Source organism: Drosophila biarmipes, unplaced genomic scaffold, assembly GCF_025231255.1.
Source record: "Drosophila biarmipes strain raj3 unplaced genomic scaffold, RU_DBia_V1.1 ptg000017l, whole genome shotgun sequence".
NCBI classification, from domain to species: domain Eukaryota; kingdom Metazoa; phylum Arthropoda; class Insecta; order Diptera; family Drosophilidae; genus Drosophila; species Drosophila biarmipes.
The window spans coordinates 3,711,006-3,735,374 of record NW_026114535.1 but is presented as its reverse complement, the minus strand read 5'-3'; the positions used below and the strand labels follow the sequence as shown (position 1 = coordinate 3,735,374).

The 24,369-nt window shown below is 35.1% G+C and overlaps 2 protein-coding genes across 5 annotated transcripts in view; one reads left to right on the top strand and one right to left on the bottom strand.

The window, feature by feature from the left end:
• LOC108026757 (DEAD-box helicase Dbp80) overlaps positions 1-24,369 on the top strand; it is a 115,622-nt gene that overhangs the window by 55,052 nt on the left and 36,201 nt on the right. For all 3 annotated transcript variants that reach the window (XM_050890219.1, XM_050890220.1, XM_044092759.2), the window contains exon 7: positions 21,965-22,066. In XM_050890219.1, coding sequence (XP_050746176.1) covers positions 21,965-22,066 — 102 coding nt within the window. The remainder of the gene's footprint in view (positions 1-21,964; positions 22,067-24,369) is intronic.
• On the bottom strand, positions 6,258-8,374 carry LOC108036871 (uncharacterized). 2 transcript variants are annotated; one of them, XR_007765504.1, is made up of 4 exons: positions 8,253-8,374; positions 8,136-8,180; positions 7,971-8,069; positions 7,588-7,914 (listed from the first exon to the last, which is right to left on the bottom strand). XR_007765504.1 is itself a non-coding variant. In XM_050890231.1 (3 exons), the coding sequence occupies exons 1-3, from the start codon at positions 8,204-8,206 to the stop codon at positions 6,303-6,305; spliced, it is 372 nt and encodes a 123-aa protein (XP_050746188.1). In that variant the 5' UTR covers positions 8,207-8,344; the 3' UTR covers positions 6,258-6,302. The 2 variants fall into 2 exon arrangements, 1 of the variants encoding a protein (XP_050746188.1); XM_050890231.1 differs by lacking the exon at positions 7,588-7,914 and adding an exon at positions 6,258-6,504 and having other exon boundaries at positions 8,136-8,344.

The window sequence follows — 24,369 nt, the reverse complement described above, 5'->3', positions numbered from 1 at the left end:
TCGGTTTCGGGACATGGCAGTACTGAAACTGATGCTTACCTTAAGTGTAAGATGGTACCCTTTTTTAGGATTCGAGAGAGGACTATTCTAAGTAACACATGCAACACTCGGAATTGCGAACTCTGAGGAAAAAAAGGTCTAAAACTTTAACAGATCAGTTCAAAACTGAGTTCAGTTTTCCTAAAGAAAGATCAATAAGACCGTAAACAAACTCATGGGCTGTTGGCAGACACGTTGAAGTCCCCAACGATAAGATGATCGTTATAGCCAACTGTTGAATGAATACTCTGTATTTGAGCCAAATGCTGAAAGTAGAGACAAGTATCAGACAGATCATAACAATCGTAAACCTGTATCCGAAGAGCAACAAACTCTAATCTATTGTCCGTGCCGATTATCGGAAAACGTTGAGATTTAAGATCGGCATTGACGGCAAGAACACCGCCGCCAAGGCGAACTGAACTAATTTCCCGCAAATATTTTGCAATCAGACATAGAGGAATTAAAACACGTTTCAGTAAAAGCAATTACATTGGCATCAAAGGAGACGCTGTTGACGTGCAATTTACTAAGTGTATCCAATAAACTGCGGGAGACGAAAAAGATTTTTTTTGTGCAATGTCCTATAAGGGCAACTCCATATGAGGTTGTCTGCGATGGTCACGTGTTATCGCATGCTTATTTACTACTTGGGACATGGCAAAACACTAGCGTAGTTGGCTCTGCTGACAATGCAACAATGTGCTGACCGCTTTGGCGGGTCAGTTATCTGATAAGCAAGTGAGACGTTGAGTCGACCGTTGACATTGAATATAATATGCTGATGAGCAATAAGCAATTAGTGATACTAAACGCCTGGTACTGTTCTCAACTTAGCTGCTGCCTAATTAGTTGGATTCTGGTCGTTTTAGGCTCCCTTGGGTACGAGCAGAAACTTAAATGGTAGCCCTCGTAAACCCGCAGAGTTATAAGTTATGGTTTTTTCACTCTGCTAAGGTGGAGTTTGTGCGAATTGACGGGGGAGGTTGGGCTTATTATTTATATTTTACTTGCAGATCTAATTTTAAATTTAACTTCGGATGCACAGAAAAAACTTGGGCATAATTATGTAAAAATTGAAATTATTAATAAACCAAAGGTAAACCCTATTTAAATTATACTCAATCCTTTATTGGCTTTAATCTATTACGAACAAAGAAGATCGCTATGGTCAAGTGCCTCGACCACACAGGAGCACAAAAGATTTTAATTTACCAACGTCTATGTATACCGATAAAGTATTTTATCGGTCTTTGTATTTTTTTTCCTTCGCACCTGTATGATAAAGTAGAAATTTTTTTTAAAATGTATTTCTGAAACTCGGAAAGATAAAAAGAATGACATTCCCAAGAGTAGAAGTTAGTAAAAACAAAACCACCGAATTAATATATATTTTTTTCATTCCTATGGGTAAAGTTGTTAGATAGAAATAAGACTTTTATGAAGCTTTCATCCCGATCGCTTTTGAACTGAGATTTGTTTGCGTAGAAACGGTCAGACGGGTGGACGGACATAGCTAGAGATAGAGTACAAATTCTTTATGGGATCGAATTTTAATTATAACTAGTCCAGGGTTATAAAGAAGCATGGCCTGTAAAGATGACACATGTTAAAGTGATAATAGTATTCGGTTTAAGATCGTATCGTTTTCCAATATTCGTAGGTGTCTCCCATTTTTGATATGTAAGACTTTTGATGCTTCTAAGAATAGAATTTGTAGACGCTCGACTTTAACTGGTGTTTTCTGGATTCGTCGTATTTCAGATTTTGTTATTGTGTTTTCCTTGTTTGTGTAGTTTGAGGTAAGGTCGTACCATTTTCCGATGTTTTAAGGTTTCTCCTATTTTTGATGTGTAGGGCTTTTGATGCTTCTAAAAATAGAATTTGTAGACGCTCGGCCAAAGCCGAGTAAAAACTGGTGCTACCTGGATTCGTGGTATTTCAGGTTTTGTTATTTTCTTTACTTTATATCGGGGTTTAAGTTGGCATCACTGTTCAAGATGGCGACTGATTTATCAGCTGTCAAGTGATTTATTCTCAGTTTGGATTGGCAATTCATCATGAATAGACTTACGCCTAAACAACGCTTGCAAATAGTGCAATTTTATTTCGAAAGTAATGGTTCAGTGCGGAGTACGTATTGCAGAGCAGTTAATTCGATTAACCATGGAACGTTTTCGCATCACGTTTACAGAAGAAGCTATTGCTACTGTAGAGCATAGCATTGAGGAAGACCCGAATGAGTCCATCCGCCATCGAGCACAGGAATTGGATCTGTGCCCATCCACTTTATGGAAGATTTTGCGGAAGGATCTTGGCTTGCGTACTTACAAAACCAAACTCGTGCAAGAATTGAAGCCAAACAATCATCACGCAAGGCGTAGATTCGTCGAATGGGCCCAAAATGAGATTGTCGTTGTTCCCGATTTTTAAAAGCGAATTTTGTTTAGCGATGAAGCGCACTTCTAGTTGAATGGCTACGTCTATAAACAAATCTGCCGCATTTGGAGTGAAGATAATCCCCAAGTGTATGTCGAAACACCGTTACATCCAGAAAAACTGACTGTTTGGTGAGCTTTATGGGCCTGTGGAATCATTGGTCCGTACTTCTTCAAAAACGATGATGGCCAGAACGTTACAGTCAATGGTGATCGGTATAGAGCCATGATTACTTACTTTTTTATTCCTGAATTGAACAGCCATGATGTCCAGGAGCTCTGGTTCCAACAAGACGGCGCAACATGTCACACAACTCGTGCCACAATCGATTTATTGAAAAACACGTTTGGTGACCGCCTAATTTCACGTTTTGGACCTGTAAATTGGTCTCCAAGATCTTGTGATTTAACACCGCTAGACTACTTTCTGTGGGGCTATGTAAAATCATTGGTCTATGCGGATAATCCACAAACGCTTGACCATTTGAAAGGCAACATTCGCCGTGTTATTGCCGATATACGGCCGCAAATGTTGGAAAAAGTCATTGAAAATTGGACGTCCAGATTAGACTACATCCGAGCTAGCCGTGGCTATATATAAAATGTAATGCCACACTATGTTACTATAGTCATACAGCGATTCATTTCTCTGATCTAACTTAGAAATACATTTCGATTCTCTCAGGTCAATTGTTTTTTCTTTTTTACAGATTTTTATGAGGTGATGATGTATAATTTTTATAGATGATGTATAATTTTTGGGTAAGGCTAATATTTTATGTTTGATACAAAAATTTCATCAATATTTAAACGTATTACTGCTTGATTCTTAATAACAGGTTTGATTATAAGGTTTTCGTAGTTGCATGGTTCAAGTTCGGGAATTTTGACCATCTAAATAATAGTTTTTTTATTTTGTAAGACAGACACATTAACAAATTCTTTTTATTTCTTCTAAAAAATGTGATATTAACTTCCGAATTTAATGTTTCCTAATTCTTCTTTTACAAGTTTAACTTTAGTTTGTATATTTGATGCAATTTCATTACTAAAACGATTTTCATTTTGGATGGTATTCGCTAACATTTTTGAAATTGTAGTTAAATTATTAATTCTGTCCTGAAGTTGGTTTATAATTATCATTTGCTCATTGCTATGATCTAGGCTACCTGCGATGTTTTTTCAGGCTAAGCCGATCATATTTATGAATCTTATTTGGCGTTGTCTTGGTTCTATTGTAAGTGTACTAACGCTTTGAGTGATTGTATTATGTTACTGTGTTATGGTGTATGGTAATGATAGACATTTTTTTTCACCTTATTCAAAGTAATTTATTTTCGAGGTGGCTTAGATTAATTAAATATATACGTTTTATTGATGATATCTGCAGTTTCCCTATTCCTTTGTGGATTGTTACGGTATGTACGTCGCTATAGTTTGTTATGTCGGGGGTGGCGGATACCAATGGTAACAATATAATTTTTGGAACAGCATCCTGTAATAAAAAATTGGCCATTAAACATTGATATTTTAAGGTTATGGGCCGATCCCTAACGTACGGACTGATAACCCCGAACGGAATACATCTTTAAAGTTATGGGCTATGGTATTTTATTTTTTTTATTCAGATAAAGGTAGAAAAAAATTTCACTATGGACCTTATCTCCTTTAAAACTTGTTTTGTGCTTCAGTAATTACTTGTACTTCGTTTAACAAAAATTTGCTTTCTTTAAATAATTTTTTATGTTTTGTTTTTCAAGGTCAATTTTTTTGCTTTTTTTTAGTTGTTCTATATTATCGCGTCTACTTTTTATACCCTTGCAGAGGGTATAATGATATAAGTCAGAAGTTTGCAAGGCAGTGAAGGATCCCATAAAGTATATATATTCTTGATCAGCGTCACTAGACGAGTCGATCTAGCCATGTTCGTCTGTCCGTCCGTTTCTACGCAAACTAGTCTCTCAGTTAAAAAGCTATCGGGCTGAAACTTTCCCAAGAGTCTTCTTTCTATTGCAAGTAGTATATAAGTCGGAACCATCCGGATCGGACAACTATATCTTATAGCTCCCATAGGAACTATCTGGAAAAAATTTAAAAAAATTATATCTTCGGTGTTTTTTAATATATTAACATATCATATAGCTCCCATAGGAACAATCGGAATATTAGTGCTAAAATAATATGGAAAAATTATATTTTCGGTATTTTTTAACATATAACCTCCTACTCTTGGAGATAACATTTTTTATTGAGTTTTGAATTTCGAATTAAATTTTATTAAAATCGGACGACTATATCAACTAGCAGTCATAGGAACGATCGGATAATTGATGGGAAATAATATGAAAAAAATTATAGCTTTGGGGCTTTTATATATATTATCTTATAATATTGGGAATATAAATTTGTATATTTTTAAGAATTTCGAATTCAATTTAATAAAATTATTGATTATTTTTTATAACTGCAAGGGTATACAAACTTCGGGTTGCCGAAGTTAACTTTTCTTGTTGTTATTTTTTTCACTGTCACGGTCTCCATCTTCTCGATGTTATGTATAGTTGTTCTATGTGGTTATTGAATGAAACAGGAATGTGTGTTTTTAAGTTAGCCATCGGCCAGCGACAAGTTCTTTATTCTTTGCTGGTCAATTTCGGAATCACTTACAACTAAGATATTCGCGGCTACGCTGCCGGCAAACATTGGCAGCGGCCGTTATGTCTATATCAAAGTATATGCTCACAAATGTATTTGGCTGATAGCCGCGAGAGCGCGAGAGAAGTTGTATATGCATTCCTTGTATGTGTCTGCACACAGGACATGGGAATATGCTGACACTAGCACTTCCCATAAGTTGGGCTGTGAGGCGCATTCATATTTCGGTTGGCCGGACGAGTTTAGCGGCAGAGACTTTTGTAGTTATTTAAGTACACTGTGCATACTACAAAGGTCTCAAATATTTTCCCTAAGTTTTTGGAAAGGGTTTCAGCGTCGGAGATAAATACACTCCGAAAAGTTTGTTTAGTTCTATTTCTTGCGTCTTTTTAAGTTGGTCAGTCCGAGGAATAAAAAGGTTGACTGTTTCTATTCTTTCTTCTTTTATAGCTATAACTATTGAAGTAAGTAAGTAAGTATTGAATATGATCCTTACTCTTTTAAACTGTCGTTTCCCAATACGGCATCGAATGTATTTAATGTTGGTAACAAAAAGAATTTAATTATTGTATCGGTGTCGTCAAATAGGTTTTACTGGGTTTTTTTTATTAATTTAGGTAGGTAATTAATATTTAAATGAATTTGTAAATACGAATTTACGTGTTTCTCGACTCCTCAATCTACTTTCAAAATATGATAATGAGGAGTTTGTTATTCTAAAAAATTAAGGTAAGTGTAGTCATATGGGTTTTCCGTTCTGAAATAATCGGAAACAGTTTCATGGTATTCAGTTGGGGTTTCGTATGATTTTAAATTTGATCGTAATCTGTGAATGATGGTGATTGTTCTTTTACTTCCGTAAAAGTACTTGTAGCTGGCTGGATGTTAAAGTTTCTAGATTTTTTAGCAGTCTCGTTAATTGGCATTGATGGCCTCTTGTAGCGTCAAAGCGTCCGTTTATTCATATAATTAATCTGATTATTTTGTAGAGTCCTGTCTATGTCCATTGGTTCAGGTCGCGGTTGGGCCTTTGCGACCAAAGGTCTAGGAATGCCGGGCCTTTACATTCTAGTTGCTATTAAATGGTTGTCGATTTGGTTTATTGGGTTATCTATTTAGGTTGGGCTGTGCGAAGGAAGTCTGAAACTGGGAGTTCCCTATTGAGAATGATCATTGTGGCCAAGTTGGTACGTCTGGTTGCCGTGAAAGTACATTCTTAAAAGACGATTGTTGCTCCCTGTTGGTAGCGTGGTTGGCGCAGAATGCTTGGTTCTCCAACTTTAAACATAGGTGGAATGCCGAAGAAAGGTCAGTTGGTTCCTTGATACCAGTAAGCCAGCTTAGTCGCCACGAAGTCCGCGTACGAAAGTATCTAAGAAGGGAAATTATTCATGCGTATGTCTTACAAATAAAAACCATTTTCATTTCAAAATAAAATAATAAGAATATAATTTATTTATATAATAATTTAAAATAATTATGAATATATATAAATAAAGTTTATATAGGTGAAATTAGATTGGAAATTTTTTTATATAGTACATTGTTTTAATTTTAATTTTGTTTAAAATATGACAGAGAACCAATAGCTAAAGAGAGCGTACGTGTCTCGTGCGAGCTCCGGGAAAATTGCAAGAAAGTTGAATTGGTGAATTTTAAATAAGCAAATAGACAATAAACCATAAAGAAGTTTTCGTTTAAACTCACAAAATCGGTAAAATGACTAGTAATGACTACTAATAAATACAGAGGGTGCCATGCCCACAACTCGCAAAAGACTGTAAGGACATTTTTTCGAAGTCACTTTGTATTTCCTATATGCACTTGCTGTATGGCCTTGTCCCCTGCAAGGGAAACGTCCCAGCTGTAATCACTTTGGAAATTCTGAATTTTTTCAACAAGTTTTTAATTGTGAAATCCATTGTAAGTGAATCGTTCCAAGTGAAATCACTTCGGAAATTCCTAATTTCTCGAATGAATTTTCCCTATTATAATAATACATATAAAATACATATATATTTATTTATATTGTGATTCATTTTATTTAAATTGCATTACTTAATTATTCTGTTGAATTACAGTAAATCTAGTTGTTTGTTTTGTCAATTTGTTTTTAATGTTTGTCATCGTCTTTCGTAAACATTTGTCCGGGTCCTCGAAATCCCTGTCCAACGCGCCTGCCAAAATAAAGGCGTGCTTTTAAAAAAATGTTTTTTACTTGTTTACTTTTATATTAACCTTTTTAAACATTTTATCACGCCATCTTCGGGTAACGCAACCAGAATTTTCTAGGTTATGTTGTAAAACCTATAAAAAATATAAAAAAGGGACCTACTTAAAACGTGGATCAACGCACAACATCTTGTACTTATGGTAGCACCTACCTGACTTAATTTTTGTTTCAATAAATATCACTTATTAATAAAATTTATTAAAAATAAAAATTACTCAACAAATTGCATCAGCTCTTTTTCGTTTGGTTTCTTTCTGAACATAACGGAGAGGCTCAAAACAAAAGGACCATTCAAAGGTTGTCTCCCTGAGAGCCGCGGGCAGGCAGATTATAAGTCACAGAAAGAGAGGGATTTACAAAGATCTGCACGACCGTTTTTTCGCCACTTTTCTACGCTACGCCGGTTTCTCTGCTAACGTCGACAGCGGCCAGAGTTTTAGGCACAAAAAAAACAGAAAGCTTATTGTCGTCTGATATGTCAGGGCGAGCCTATTGCGGAACTGTAGGGTAACTATCGCTTGAACCAAAACCATTTCTGAGTCAACGCTCCTGAAAAAACACGAGGGCATGTGTGTACAAAAATTTTGTCTGATTTGTATATTTACCTTTTTAACGTTCTTTGCGGTGTGTTTATTGACACAAAACATTTAATCATGCCACCTTTTGGTAACAAAACCAGAATTTTCAATGTAATTTTGTAAAACCTATGAAAAAAATAAACGTACTTTAAATCAAGATTAACGCACAAAATCTTAAACTTATAGTAGCACCTTGAACTAATAATACTCTTCACTGTTGGCAGCACAATACTCTTTCTAAAGCAAAACATAACCGATAACATAATTCTTACTCATTAAGTAATAATCAAGAAAAAACGATATACGAACGCTCTTATAACCTAGCCGAACAATGCCGAGCAATGTTGAGGCAGTCCACTGTGTCGTTTCCTTTTCTTTTTTTGTGGGGATAAAGCAAATTGCTGCGTGTGATAAGACAAATTTTTTCCAAGTGTTACACTATGCCAAGTTTGCTGTGATTAACCAATAAGGTGATATGTGTTTTATTTTACAACTATATTGATTTAGCTTTTGAATGTCGAATTTATTAAATCAAACAAAAACACCTTAACGAGGTAAAAATCTAGTGACAATCGCAACTATAGCAAACAAAAGCGGTGATATCAACTTTTGTGACAAAAGTGTATACAATCTACTAAATAAATACATCTTCTTAATTTTGTTTCGGCACGCCAAGCATATTGAAGGACAGGGGCGTCCACAGTGAATATTTCCAACAACAATTTTTTTATTTTTTAAATTGAGTGCATAACTTAAAGAATATTGTGTCAAAATTTAAATCCAATTTAATCAAAATTGCAGAAGTTTTGAGTATTTTACACCTGCCGGATTTTCGTGTTATACTGGATTTTTTTGTGTTAAAAACTTTAAACTTTTCCACAACTCACGTTTTCAAAGTCGGTACCCATCATAATTTCAAAACAACTGCAAGATAACGCTGTTGAGTTTTTTTGTTCATAATTTTAATTTTACAATTAAAAATATGCCGATTTTTCCCCCAAAAAATTGTATTTTTACTTCAAACTTTAAAAAAAAACTCAAAAATTGTAATTTCAAAAAAAGAAAAATCTCGACAGCGTTATTCGAGGATAACTATAATCTAACGAATGAAATTGGATTTTTTGATTTCTGATGATCCAACGCTGAGTTATAAGAGGCACCGCAGTTCAACTTGTTTTCGAGACAATTTCGAACAATTGCTACCATTGCCATATTTTTTAAAATTTCTTTTACCGTTCGTTGAAAAAAAAACACAAAAACATGGAATTTTTTGATGGTTTTGACTGTTTTGTGGATGTGTGGTGCGTGTGGAAGTATCTATATGCAGTGCTCGTAGACTTAAGCCACAAGACTTCAACCAAAAATTTTTAACGAATATTAAAAAACGTTTTCATTTCACAGCTCCAATTTTGTGTGTCACATAAGTTCTATTTATCAGTGTTCTAATATAAGAATAACGAAGTTATAAATATATATATTCAAGGAAAAACTAAAAAAATCGGAGACCATCTGCAATATGTCCTACTCACATACTTAAGCCACCTGACAAAAAAATGTTTGAAAAAGTTAAAACTTGCCCAATATTCCTTATACTTTTAATAATTTTTCTATAATATTGAGTGGCATGACCTTTCTGCTTAAGAATAGCAGAGCATTGGTTTGGCATTGACTCCACAAGACGTGCGCACTGTTGATGGGTGATTTTCTTCACTCTTCTTTCGAAATTTGCCAGAAATCGTTGTACACTAGTCGGCATAAGTATTTTGACAAAGCAAAAGTTAAGTATACTCATAAATTGAACTTGCTACGTTTAACTTTTGGCATCAATAGAAAGGTCATTTCAATGCCGTTTGAATGATGCACTACTTTTCCTAACCCAAAGAGTAGATTTTCACACAAATTCAAAATTTTTAATGAGTACTAAATATATATATATGGACGTTGATGCACTTCGAACAGTACAAACAAGTGGCCCAACGACATCAAGCACGTGCTTGGTACGCGCGGGGCCCTTTTATCAATTTGGGCAAAAAATGCGAGTTCGCGAGGAAGATACATACATAAAACAAATAGAGACGGGACACAAATGAAAATAAAAGGCATAACTAAGAATTAAGCAAATGCGTTAGAATATTAGTTTTTAATACCGGGATAGATGTTGAAATGCAAATTAAATGATAAAGTTTATTATAGTTATTACATAGAACGCGAAAGGGCTCGTGCAGACTAAAATTTGATGTACATCGTGGCAAATTTAGAGGATAATAATTTCGTGTTAGTCTAACGGGAACGTTGAATGTTAGGCGGTTTAAAAGTTCTGCAGAATCAATGTCACCTCTTATAAGATTTTGTATAAAAATAGTACCAAGCATTGTTCTACGATTTACAAGTGTAGGTAAATTAAGCAATTGTAATCTACTCTCGTAGGAAGGAAGCCTTACGTTTTGATCCCAGTTCAAAGTACGCAGGGCAAAAAAGAGAAATTTTTTTTGTACCGACTCAATACGGTCGATGTGCACTTGATATTGTGGACTCCAAACCGACGAACAATATTCCAAAATAGGACGGACAAGGGAGGTAAATAATAATTTGGTCGTATAAGGGTCATCAAGTTCTTTTGACCAACGCTTTATAAACCCAAGAACACTCATGGCTTTGTTAACAGTGGACATAATGTGGCAGTCAAATTTAAGTTTAGGGTAAGGAAGAACACCTAAATCGTTAACTGAATATATACGGTCAAGTGGCGTATTTTTAAGAAAGTAACTGATAAACGTAGGAGTACCCCTATAAAAAGTCAAAATATTGCATGAAAATAATCAATATCTGACTGTAAGTTCAATCCCGCTTAGCTTAACATCATCAGCATACATTAGTATACGATAATGTGTTATAATTAAGGGAAGATCGTTAATAAGCAAAGTAAACAGAAGGCACAATTGACTACCCTGAGGCACTCCAGATGTCACGTAGATCAATTTTGAAACAACATTCTTGAATATAACCCTACCAATAAGTAACATGAAGTCCAAGATAATAGATAACCAGGAAACCCAAGCAGATATAATTTAAATAAAAGAAGTGAGTGGTTAACGAAGTCAAAGGTCTTATTAAAATCTGTAAATACAATGTCAGTCTGCATTTTTTTCTTAAATCCATTTATTACAATAGATGACACACATCCAGGAAGTCCATCTGGGCCGGGAGAACATGTTGGCGTTGTTGTTGCTAAATCTCTTACGAGAGAGCTTTCGGTGATTACAGGGTAGAAAATACAATTTTCCCTATTTAAGGGAATAGAGTAGTTAGAATTTGACCAAGCTGTCGAACAATAAGTAATTTGGAAAAACTCAGCAAATAAATCAGCAATTTCAGAATCCGTCGAGGCCTTCATTGAGTTTAGACGTACCGATGAAGGCAATGCCGATGCCTTACGCTTGGCATTAACAAAGTTGTAAAACTGTTTCGGATCGTTTGAAAATTCAAATTTACATCGACTTAGATACATAGAGTAGCAATGACTGTTGAGAACATTAAAATCTGTGCCAGCCACAACATATTTCGAAAAATCTGCTGGTCTACCCGATTTTTTATACTTTTTATAAGTGTTAGATTTAGGGTCTTTAGGGTCTGTTTATGTTTGAAAGAAACCCATCAGGTACGCATTCATTAAAAACCTATTCTATACAGTCTTAAGTAGGTTTCTTAATGTACAATTGTACAGACATTGAAAGTGCCACTGAACTATTCTATACAGTCTTAAATAGGTTTTTTAATGAATGCGTACCTGATGGGTTTCTTTCAAACCTAAACAGACCTCCTTGGTTTACCAATGTCTATCCAATTATATTGAGGAATCATATCGTTAAGTTTATTATAGTTACATTGACGAAAACATCTCATTTTAGTTGGAGAAACTAAAGGAGAGAGGGTATCAGAGTAGGGGAGGCAAATTGTCAGTTCCATAGTTGGATGATATGGGTCTTCAGGTAAAACAAGAGCGTCAATTCTACATACTGTGATTTCAGACGGGTCTGAAACAAACACAAGATCTAATTGTTTTTTTAAGGAATTTTTTATAAAGCTTACTTGCTGTAACAATAATTCTAAAAGACCATCTACAAAATCATGGATGGATAACGGCATAGCGACAAATGAGTCAGTAGGATAAGACCAAGACCAAGGTAGGTTAAAGTCGCCTAAAACAATCAAAAGGTCTCTGTTAGAAAGAAGGTATAAAACAGATTTTATTGCAGACAGATGGTGCTCATTAGTTATTAGGTCAGAGCCAGGTGGAATATAAGAACATGTAACAAAAACAGATAACGATTGCAAAGAAATTTTTACACTTAGAAATTCAATTTCATTGGGTATATGAATGAGAATTCTTTCAGATGTTAGGCTAGAGGTAACGGCAATCAGGACACCGCCCCCCCTACGTGAGTGGCGATCGGTCCTATAAGTATTAAAGTTATGAGCCAGTACTTCAGAGTCGGATATCCCTGGTTTCAGCCAAGTTTCCGTAAAAGCTAAAATATCTTCTGTAAATGCAGAGGAGTCAGCATAAAGCTTGAGTTAGCTTCATATTTAATCCCCTAACATTTTGATCTGCCAACATTAAACTTTTTAGTTTTTTGACACAGTGGAGGGCCTGTTATTTGTTCTCGGTTTGTTTGGGACAAATTCTTTAATTACTAAACCATCATTAAGCCAAAAGCTTTCAGAAAGTAAAACATTAAAAAAGTCAGGCGGGGCAAATATTTTAAAAGAAGATATCCTACGAGCATATGAAAATCGAAATTGTTCAACGGCAATATCTTCGGGTCGGAATTTTTCACGTATAAATTCCAGAACATCCTCAGATGTGGTATCTGGGGTGAATCTAGAAACAAATAATTGCTTCCTTTGTGGAACAACTGAAAGTCTCTTACGCTCCCCAGCAGCAGTCTGAACCTCACTAGGCTGAGATCTAGGAACGGTGCCTAAGTACTTAAAGGAACGGTCGGCACCGATTTCTTTGACTTAGCCAGTACAGAAGCTTTTACTCCGGAAACATGGACTACACTCGAGCTAGCTGTATCCATACGCACAGTTGGTTCGCTTAATCCTGTGTCGACAGGAACTGCTGTTACCAAGTTCGGATTTGGATTGGTGGTATTAACGGCGGTTTAGCTGGCCTTTTTGCGTTTAGGCGACTCTGTTAATAATTTTTTATTATTAAACTGGGCACAGACGGTATTAAACCCCTCATTGAGTTGCTTCATAAAGCCGCTCATCTCAACCACCATTTCCTTGCAGGAACCACATGACCACATAAGACCAGAGATAAGATCAATAAAATCTTTAACTCTGCCGGTGAATCCTGCGCATTTGACGTGCATCTTCGAAACGGAGAGCCAGCAAAAAATAAAGGGCCAATATAAGACAAACAAATAAAATAAAATATCAAAAATACCTCAAAGTAAATTCAATCACCACAAATCGAATTCAAAAACCACAAAGGCACTCGCGAGATCGCGAAAATTTATCAAAACGTAAGAGAGCACAAGAGAAAAAAAATATTCTATCTATTGTGCGACACTAACCACTTTCAGTACGAACAAATACAAAGTAAATCAAGCAAGAGAGAGAGAGAGAGAGAGAGAGAGAGAGAGAGAGAGAGAGAGAGAGAGAGAGTTGCAGAAAATAGCACCGAAAAAAGTCTACTAGAAATTCAGCGGGTGCATAGAGATCAGGTTACAGTCAAACGGCATTTAAATTATCTTTCCATTGATGCCAAAAGTTAAACGAAGAAAGTTTAAGTTTCGAGTATATTTCACTTTTATTTTGTGAAGATACTTTTGACCACCCTTGTATGTGCCACGGTAATATAAGCTCAATGAGCTACGAACAAAATAAAGAGCGACTAAGCTCCGCGAGCCGAAAAGAAGGTTACTTATCGTATGTCTCAACTCGTTAAACGACCCTACTGACAGTCGATAGCCAAAGAGCACGATCTTGCCCAACATGCTTACATACGGCTACCCCTACTCCAACGGCGTGGAGATAACAATGCAAAAACCACCCAACATTAGTTTTGACCCCTGGCGGACCAACAACATGCAACGGTAAAACCTCTGCATCCGCACTAATATTCTATTTACTACTACTAGTAAATCTTTTACCAACCAATACAGCTACGGCAATAAAACCAACAATAAACCCAGCGAAGGGTACTACTTTGGAATCAAATGCTACTACAGCGCTAAATACAACTGCAACATAAACCATTCCAACGTATTAAAACCAAAATAAAATGCAGCAAGTGGGTCGGGTATACAGACCGGATTAGATTGGTACATCCATAAGATGGTTACGCTTAGCCTGCAGAACTAGAAAGTCAAAAATAAACCGTGTCCAAATAGAAAATAAATTACCCGGGAGATCAAACTGTAAGCCTACATTACGCAGAAAATTTTGAAAGCCAAGGCGGAAGCCAGGAAAAGCTACTACACGTGCCAACTAAAAAGCAGCATGGCCCTGCAGATGGTACTAAAAGGAATCGAGCCCGATGTAACCGCCACGGAAGTTAATGATGCTCTCAAGGAAAAAGGGTTTTCTGTAAAGAACGTCAGTAACATCCTCAACAAGAAAAATGTCCGCAAACCTCCCTTCACGGTCGAGCTGGATCCAAACAGCAGAGTCTTAAAGAAAAATTAAATACACCGCTTTTATAACCTGCAATACTCATTAAATTATTAATTAATTATTAATTAATTAATTATTAATTAATTAATTATTAATTAATTAATTATTAATTAATTAATTATTAATTAATTAATTATTAATTAATTAATTATTAATTAATTAATTATTAATTAATTAATTATTAATTAATACAATAATATTATTAATTAATTAATTATTAATTAATTAATTTTAATTAATTAATTATTAATTAATTAATTATTAATTAATTAATTTTAATTAATTAATTATTAAAGTTGTTTGTAAAAAATAAGGAATAAATTTAAAAATATGTATATATTTATACCCGTTAGTCTTAGAGTAAAAGAGTATACTAGATTCGTCGGAAAGAATGTAACAGGTAGAAGGAAGCCTTTCCGTTTCCCCATAAAGTATATATATTATTGATCAGGATCACTTGCCGAGTCAATCTAGCCATGACCCTCTGTCCGTCCGCCTGTCTGTTCGTATGAACGCTATTTCGGGAACTATAGCCACATAGCATTTACTGAAATAACCGGTAGATGGCGCCGCAAAATATCGCTTTGCTGGCTATATATCTCCATTTCCCATTTGCTCCCTTAAGCTGAGTAACGGGTATCTGATAGTCGAGGCACTCGACTATAGCGTTCTTCCTTGTTTCATATAAAAAACATAGCAATCCAATATAAAAATGGGGCGATGTTAAATTAAACTAACGCTCTTATAGAATTTTAATAATATTAAATTTTTAAGCTTGAATAGTTTCCGATATCTTAGCGTTCATACGGACGGACATGGCTAGATCGACTTGGCTAGTGGCCCTTATCTGAAATCATAACTCTCTAGCTTTGATAGTTTCTAGAACTATAAGTTTTTTATCATTAATCCTACCCAAAATAATATAGAATTAACAGGATTATTTGATATTTTCTACGAACTCTGCTAATATGCAAGAATTTGTCAACGCCGCTGCCAACAACGCCAGTACCGAAGTCGCCCAACCTATAGCTTAGATAAGGGTATCGATAAGTAGAGTAGAATCAGTTCAGATTTGGATCTCGAATAAATAAGACATCCTAATTTTAAATTTTAAGTTTTAGTTATTTTCAAATTAACTGGAGCCCGTACAGGGACCAGCTCAAGTAAATCAGAATAAGTTTGATCATTGTTAATAAAGTATTCCGTGAAACTTCGTTGACTTTTCCTTAATGTTAAACGCAGAGACATCTGGTTAAGTTCGATTCGTGCAAAAAGTTGGCAAAAGCAACTCCGCTGGGCCAACACAGGTTAGACTCAGATGAACTCCTTCATAATAAAATTATAGCTGAAAACGACAACTGGTCGGCAAAATAATTGCTGATCCATCGGTGGACTACAAGTACTGTCAAGGGCATCGAAGGATCGATACAACTTCGAGAGCCAAAAAATAATATTTCCGAAGCGTAAAGTTTAATTTTAAAATTTAAATCTAAAAAGTTAGTCTATCAAACTAAAATTATGAACTAATTTTACAATTTAATATACAATAAAATAAAAAATAAATATTATCGATATTATTATACGATTAAAATTTCATTTTTTTTCAATGCTTTGCTATTTTTAAATTGTATTTTCTCTCTATGGATAACAATAGGTGTATCAAAACTATATTTAATCTTACTAACAGTCAAATGACTGGTATTGGATAAATGAGGCCGAAAGTTATTGCTGGCTTGGCGGGTCGTTGCGTTGTAGGCGGGTTCGGCTGGAAACCCAAGTCAAGTCTCCCAGGAGGCGAGAGTTTTTCATTGAAGGAGGCTCTTTGTTTTTCTATATCATCTTTTACGGTAAAAATGTTTGGACCCTGTGGAAGTTTTGGTTTGGAAGTTGGTGGCCCAGTGATAGTTCGCCAGATTTTCGATTCAGCGCGCTATTTAATATCTATGTTCCTGCTGCTTACGTTCCATAATAATTGGGAGCCATATGTCCAGATGGGCTTGAGAGTGGAGTTGTACAGAAAAACCTTGTAGTCGAGACGCAGTGGCGAACGAGCGTTAAGAATCCAGTGGAAGCTGATGGTGTTTAATTGTAGGTCTTCTCTAGGTTAGTCGTCTGTCAAGGTGGACGCCGAGATACGTTACTTCGTTGTCTTGGGGAATCTGTGTACAATTCAGTGATAGCGGAGGGCGTGTTTGCCTGTTGAAAGTAAACGTTGCGTTTACATTTTTTTCATTTATTTTAATTAACCAGTCAGCTGTGTTGTGGCTCGGCCTGGCACCTCGAGCGACTTAAAATTGCAGTGTCGTCAGCGAATGTAAATGTTGTTAGCTGCTCGTTCGTAGAAATATCCGCTGTGTATAGGAGGAATTGGAGCGGAGGATTTTGTGTATAAGGCCATCTAGCCAAACTCGATTGATGGCTTGATTACATCGAGGAATCTTGCGTTGCAGTATTCCCGGTGCTAAAAGACTGTGCGTATTTTTGATGTTACTCTGTTGACTTGTTTGTTGGTTTTTACCTTGGTTTTTACGAAAATCAAATTGATCAGCCGGCATAATATGGTGTTCTCTTAGATATGGTATTATGCGGGTTAGATGTCATTTTCGAAAAAATTTTGATAATAGATTTTTTCCATGTGTCGGACAGTAGCCGAGTCTTATGATCCCATTGAATAGCTTGTAAACAACCTCAATGACAAATTTTAAAAGATCAATTAACATTTTTTGGGTTATTTGGCCACAGTCAGGGGTCTTTTTCGGTTTCAGTTCCCCAATGACTTTCGCGATCTCCTTTGGCTAAAACAATGTTGGTATGAAAAAAATTTCAGATTGGATTTGTGGTAGGACAAATGAACCAATTGCAGGGTTCGGCTGAAGGCTGATTCGAAGACGTAAACAAAAGTTTTGGCTATATCTTCGTCGCTGCGAACCCAGCTGCCTGATGAATTTCTTATCGGAGTGACTGTTTCGATTAGAGAGATTTGTACTGGTTAGCGAAAGTTTTTTAATGTAACGCAGTTGTGCATTTTCTGCTTCTTGCTTTAGAGCTTGGTTTACTATGCTCCTCCTTTCTAGGGCTAGCCGTTGAATTTGGATATTAGTTTTGAAGTGGTTGGTTTGCGCGTCCCTGCCTTTTGGTGTCCATCGTGAGGTTTCCGTAACCCGGCTGTTCGGCTGCAAGTAGCTGTAACTCCATGTTCTGGTTTTGAACCAGTGTTTGCACAGTCGCTTTCATGAATGACATGAATTCCATCATACTTTGTTGCATGGTGACCATCATAGATTCCAGAGTGCTTTGTGATTGCTGAGCGTTTCCTGGTTTATATTATTATATTAATTAATAATTAATTAATTATTAATTAATTAATTATTAATTAATTAATTTTAATTAATTAATTATTAATTAATTAATTATTAATTGATTCCATCATACTTTGTTGCATGGTGACCATCATAGATTCCAGAGTGCTTTGTGACTGCTGAGCGTTTCCTGGTTTATATTATTATATTAATTAATTAATTAATAATTAATTAATTAATTAATTAATTATTAAAATTAATTAATTAATAATTAATTAATTAATAATTAATTAATTATTAATTAATATAATAATATAAACCAGGAAACGCTCAGCAGTCACAAAGCACTCTGGAATCTATGATGGTCACCATGCAACAAAGTATGATGGAATTCATGTCATTCATGAAAGCGACTGTGCAAACACTGGTTCAAAACCAGAACATGGAGTTACAGCTACTTGCAGCCGAACAGCCGGGTTACGGAAACCTCACGATGGACACCAAAAGGCAGGGACGCGCAAACCAACCACTTCAAAACTAATATCCAAATTCAACGGCTAGCCCTAGAAAGGAGGAGCATAGTAAACCAAGCTCTAAAGCAAGAAGCAGAAAATGCACAACTGCGTTACATTAAAAAACTTTCGCTAACCAGTACAAATCTCTCTAATCGAAACAGTCACTCCGATAAGAAATTCATCAGGCAGCTGGGTTCGCAGCGACGAAGATATAGCCAAAACTTTTGTTTACGTCTTCGAATCAGCCTTCAGCCGAACCCTGCAATTGGTTCATTTGTCCTACCACAAATCCAATCTGAAATTTTTTTCATACCAACATTGTTTTAGCCAAAGGAGATCGCGAAAGTCATTGGGGAACTGAAACCGAAAAAGACCCCTGACTGTGGCCAAATAACCCAAAAAATGTTAATTGATCTTTTAAAATTTGTCATTGAGGTTGTTTACAAGCTATTCAATGGGATCATAAGACTCGGCTACTGTCCGACACATGGAAAAAATCTATTATCAAAATTTTTTCGAAAATGACATCTAACCCGCATAATACCATATCTAAGAGAACACCATATTATGCCGGCTGATCAATTTGATTTTCGTAAAAACCAAGGTAAAAACCAACAAACAAGTCAACAGAGTAACATCAAAAATACGCACAGTCTTTTAGCACCGGGAATACTGCAACGCAAGATTCCTCGATGTAATCAAGCCATCAATCGAGTTTGGCTAGATGGCCTTATACACAAAATCCTCCGCTCCAATTCCTCCTATACACAGCGGATATTTCTACGAACGAGCAGCTAACAACATTTACATTCGCTGACGACACTGCAATTTTAAGTCGCTCGAGGTGCCAGGCCGAGCCACAACACAGCTGACTGGTTAATTAAAATAAATGAAAAAAATGTAAACGCAACGTTTACTTTCAACAGGCAAACACGCCCTCCGCTATCACTGAATTGTACACAGATTCCCCAAGACAACGAAGTAACGTATCTCGGCGTCCACCTTGACAGACGACTAACCTAGAGAAGACCTACAATTAAACACCATCAGCTTCCACTGGATTCTTAACGCTCGTTCGCCACTGCGTCTCGACTACAAGGTTTTTCTGTACAACTCCACTCTCAAGCCCATCTGGACATATGGCTCCCAATTATTATGGAACGTAAGCAGCAGGAACATAGATATTAAATAGCGCGCTGAATCGAAAATCTGGCGAACTATCACTGGGCCACCAACTTCCAAACCAAAACTTCCACAGGGTCCAAACATTTTTACCGTAAAAGATGATATAGAAAAACAAAGAGCCTCCTTCAATGAAAAACTCTCGCCTCCTGGGAGACTTGACTTGGGTTTCCAGCCGAACCCGCCTACAACGCAACGACCCGCCAAGCCAGCAATAACTTTCGGCCTCATTTATCCAATACCAGTCATTTGACTGTTAGTAAGATTAAATATAGTTTTGATACACCTATTGTTATCCATAGAGAGAAAATACAATTTAAAAATAGCAAAGCATTGAAAAAAAATGAAATTTTAATCGTATAATAATATCGATAATATTTATTTTTTATTTTATTGTATATTAAATTGTAAAATTAGTTCATAATTTTAGTTTGATAGACTAACTTTTTAGATTTAAATTTTAAAATTAAACTTTACGCTTCGGAAATATTATTTTTTGGCTCTCGAAGTTGTAATTTTTGCAACAAATTTTTACTTTGATTCGATCCTTCGATGCCCTTGACAGTACTTGTAGTCCACCGATGGATCAGCAATTATTTTGCCGACCAGTTGTCGTTTTCAGCTATAATTTTATTATGAAGGAGTTCATCTGAGTCTAACCTGTGTTGGCCCAGCGGAGTTGCTTTTGCCAACTTTTTGCACGAATCGAACTTAACCAGATGTCTCTGCGTTTAACATTAAGGAAAAGTCAACGAAGTTTCACGGAATACTTTATTAACAATGATCAAACTTATTCTGATTTACTTGAGCTGGTCCCTGTACGGGCTCCAGTTAATTTGAAAATAACTAAAACTTAAAATTTAAAATTAGGATGTCTTATTTATTCGAGATCCAAATCTGAACTGATTCTACTCTACTTATCGATACCCTTATCTAAGCTATAGGTTGGGCGACTTCGGTACTGGCGTTGTTGGCAGCGGCGTTGACAAATTCTTGCATATTAGCAGAGTTCGTAGAAAATATCAAATAATCCTGTTAATTCTATATTATTTTGGGTAGGATTAATGATAAAAAACTTATAGTTCTAGAAACTATCAAAGCTAGAGAGTTATGATTTCAGATAAGGGCCACTAGCCAAGTCGATCTAGCCATGTCCGTCCGTATGAACGCTAAGATATCGGAAACTATTCAAGCTTAAAAATTTAATATTATTAAAATTCTATAAGAGCGTTAGTTTAATTTAACATCGCCCCATTTTTATATTGGATTGCTATGTTTTTTATATGAAACAAGGAAGAACGCTATAGTCGAGTGCCTCGACTATCAGATACCCGTTACTCAGCTTAAGGGAGCAAATGGGAAATGGAGATATATAGCCAGCAAAGCGATATTTTGCGGCGCCATCTACCGGTTATTTCAGTAAATGCTATGTGGCTATAGTTCCCGAAATAGCGTTCATACGAACAGACAGGCGGACGGACAGAGGGTCATGGCTAGATTGACTCGGCAAGTGATCCTGATCAATAATATATATACTTTATGGGGAAACGGAAAGGCTTCCTTCTACCTGTTACATTCTTTCCGACGAATCTAGTATACTCTTTTACTCTAAGACTAACGGGTATAAATATATACATATTTTTAAATTTATTCCTTATTTTTTACAAACAACTTTAACTGCGTCTGCGCTAGAAAGTATTTTATTTAGGAATTTTATCTACTGGATGTAAAGCCAATTAAAAACTTGAATCAATTAATAAGCGGAATAAGGAGCAATTTATTTAAACTTCGATCTTAAAAAATGTGGTCGTGGCCCCTTACTGAAATAAACTAACGCTACGAAAAAGTCTCTAGAATCTACTTGCTTAAATTTGTAGCATTAACAGTTTCCGTAATATTAGCGTCCATACGGACGGATAGACTGACAAAGAGTCTAGGGATCCCGATCAAGAATATATATACTTTATGGGGAAACGCTTTTTTCTACATTTTAAATAGCTTTTGAAGAATATGGTATATCTTTTCTCCTACGCTATTGTGCATTATTAAATGCACCAATTTTCAATCTTTGATCGGTTTTTAGTGCATCCCGTTAATAAGATATGCCAAATGAGCTTCTGCTTCGTTAAACAGTGTGTTGACTTTTTCTGAATAAAAATAGGTATATTTGTTGTTTTTAAAAATTGTCAATCGATTGTTAACATGCCGATAGTAAGACCCAAAGAAATTAAAATTTATTAAAAATAAAATTATTAAAATTATATATAAAAGTGCAGATTATAAATTTAGTTACTTAAAAGTTATTTAATATATATTTTTATATATCTATCTGTTTCAGAATGTTGAGGCCAGAGTGCCAAATGTTGTTTTTTTCTGCAACTTATGACAAAGAAGTTATGGACTTTGCTCGACTAATAGTTGCAGATCCTACAATAATAAGGTATGTATCGGTTTACCATTTATATAGGCTGGCTCTGGTTTTAATTTCACTGCGTTATCAAAAAACTTTTCGTTCCCGTTTTTACGTTCTCTGATTTTCGGAAAGTAAAGTTTCTTAACGTTTCTCCCTACTTAGATAGTACACCTTTAACAAACGAAAAGGTTTGTTGCTTATGAATATATAAAGGGGTACAATTTGAGATAGGATCAGAAAACAATAATTATATAACAAACTACTATGATGGTGTCAAATAATGGTAATAAATTTTTCTTGGTCAACTAAGAACGATTTTAGGTAGAAAAAATCGTTAACTTTTCATAAAACAATGCATTATTTGTAGTTTTAAAAACGAAAAAAATGCGATTTGTGTACACCAAATCATTCATTATTATACCTTTGCAGAGGGTATAATGATTTCAGTCGAAAGTTTGCAACGCAGTGAAGGAGACGTTTCCGACCCCATATAGTGTATGTATTCTTGATCAGCGTCACTAGAAGAGTCGATCTAGCCATGGGAAAATAATGTGATTATACTATATCTTTGGTGTTTTTTAACAAATAACCTCATTCGCATGGAAATAACAATTTTTCATTAGTTCTGAATTTCGAATTAAATTTTATCAAAATCGGGCGACTGTATAATACAGCTGCCATAGGAAAAATTGGTGGGAAAATAATATGAAAAAATTATATCTTTGGTGTTTTTTAACATATTACCTTCCAAGCTTGGAAATAACATTTTTTAATTGGTTTTGAATTTCAAATTAATTTTTTTTTTTTTAAATCGGACGACTATATCATATAGCTGTCATAAGAACGAAAAAAATAATATGAAACAAATTATAGCTTTGGTGCTTTTTGACATAATTTTTTTTAATATCACTGAAGTCAGCAACAATCCTTACAAATTTCACAATGTTTTACTAAAGTTGATTATTTCTTATAACGGCAAGAGTATAAAACAAACTTGCCGAACTTCTTTAACTTCTTTTCTTGTTTTAGTGTAAAACGAATAAAGCGTGAATGTGAAAACCATTCCAAATATAATGCCACCCTTTAATTTTGGCGCATACTAAAGTAAATCCTTAAATGAAAAACATAAATCCGATAAAACAGATTTAATTTAATTTATTATATAAAGCTGGACTCCGATGGAAATTTTTATACAAATCATTTTTCGATTTTTAAAATTCTTTTGATTCTTACACCTTTTAAAAATTTCAATAGGGACAGCTTCGTAGATTTTGTATGCGCTTAAACCAATTGTCAAATCATTTTTCACTTTGATTGAGTCCCCTTAAAACATAGTTTCTGAACAGAAGCTTCTGGTAACGAAAGTCGTTGACTACGTATTTTTCTCTTGAAACTCGGGAACAAAAAAAAGTCATAGGGTGCCATCTGAATTGATGGCCGTTCGAAAAGACGAGGACTTTAACCGATGTGTATAATGTTCTCTGCCTCGTTTTTCTTATTTCTTAGGTATACCACTCATAATTGATAGTCCTTTGTTGCTCAAGAGAAAAAGTCACCACATGACCACTTTTGACGAAGAAACAGCTGGAGATTTTCTTCGAAAAACTTCATCCAAAAAACTTTTGTTGGATTTCACTTATTTTCCAAGACCACACGTCGATTGGTGTGTTGTCTCGTCGTCTTTGACGATCATATTATCGCTATTTCAAACACCACTACGTTTTTTTTTGTTTTTACTTATTTAAATATTAAATATTAAAATTGATCTTTATATTTATATCAAGAATAGCGTAACAATTGGAAGCTATGTGCATACTAGAAGGCTATAGAACGCGAAGCTGTAGTTAGAAGCTCATTTGGATTTTAGCTAGAACGGTAGTAAACAGCTTTGAAAAACAAAAAAAAGAACTTAACTTCGGTAAGCCGAAGCTTATATACCCTTGCAGTTGTACAAAATAATCAATCATTTTATTTAATTGAATTCGATATTCTTAAAAATATAAAAATGTATATTCCCAATATTATAAGATAATATGTTAAAAAGCCCTAAAGCTATTATTTTTTTTATATTATTTCCCATCAATTATCCAATCGTTCCTATGACAGCAATATGATATAGTCGTCCGATTTTTATAAAATTTAATTCGAAATTTAAATCAGAAATAATTTAAAAATGTTATCTCCAAGCTTAGAAGGCTATATGTTGACTAATTTTCCGATCGTTCCTATGGCAACTATGTGATATAGTCATCCGATTTTGACAAAATTTTATTCGAAATTCAAAACCAAATAAAAAACGGTATTGCCAAGCGTAGCAGGTTATATGTTAA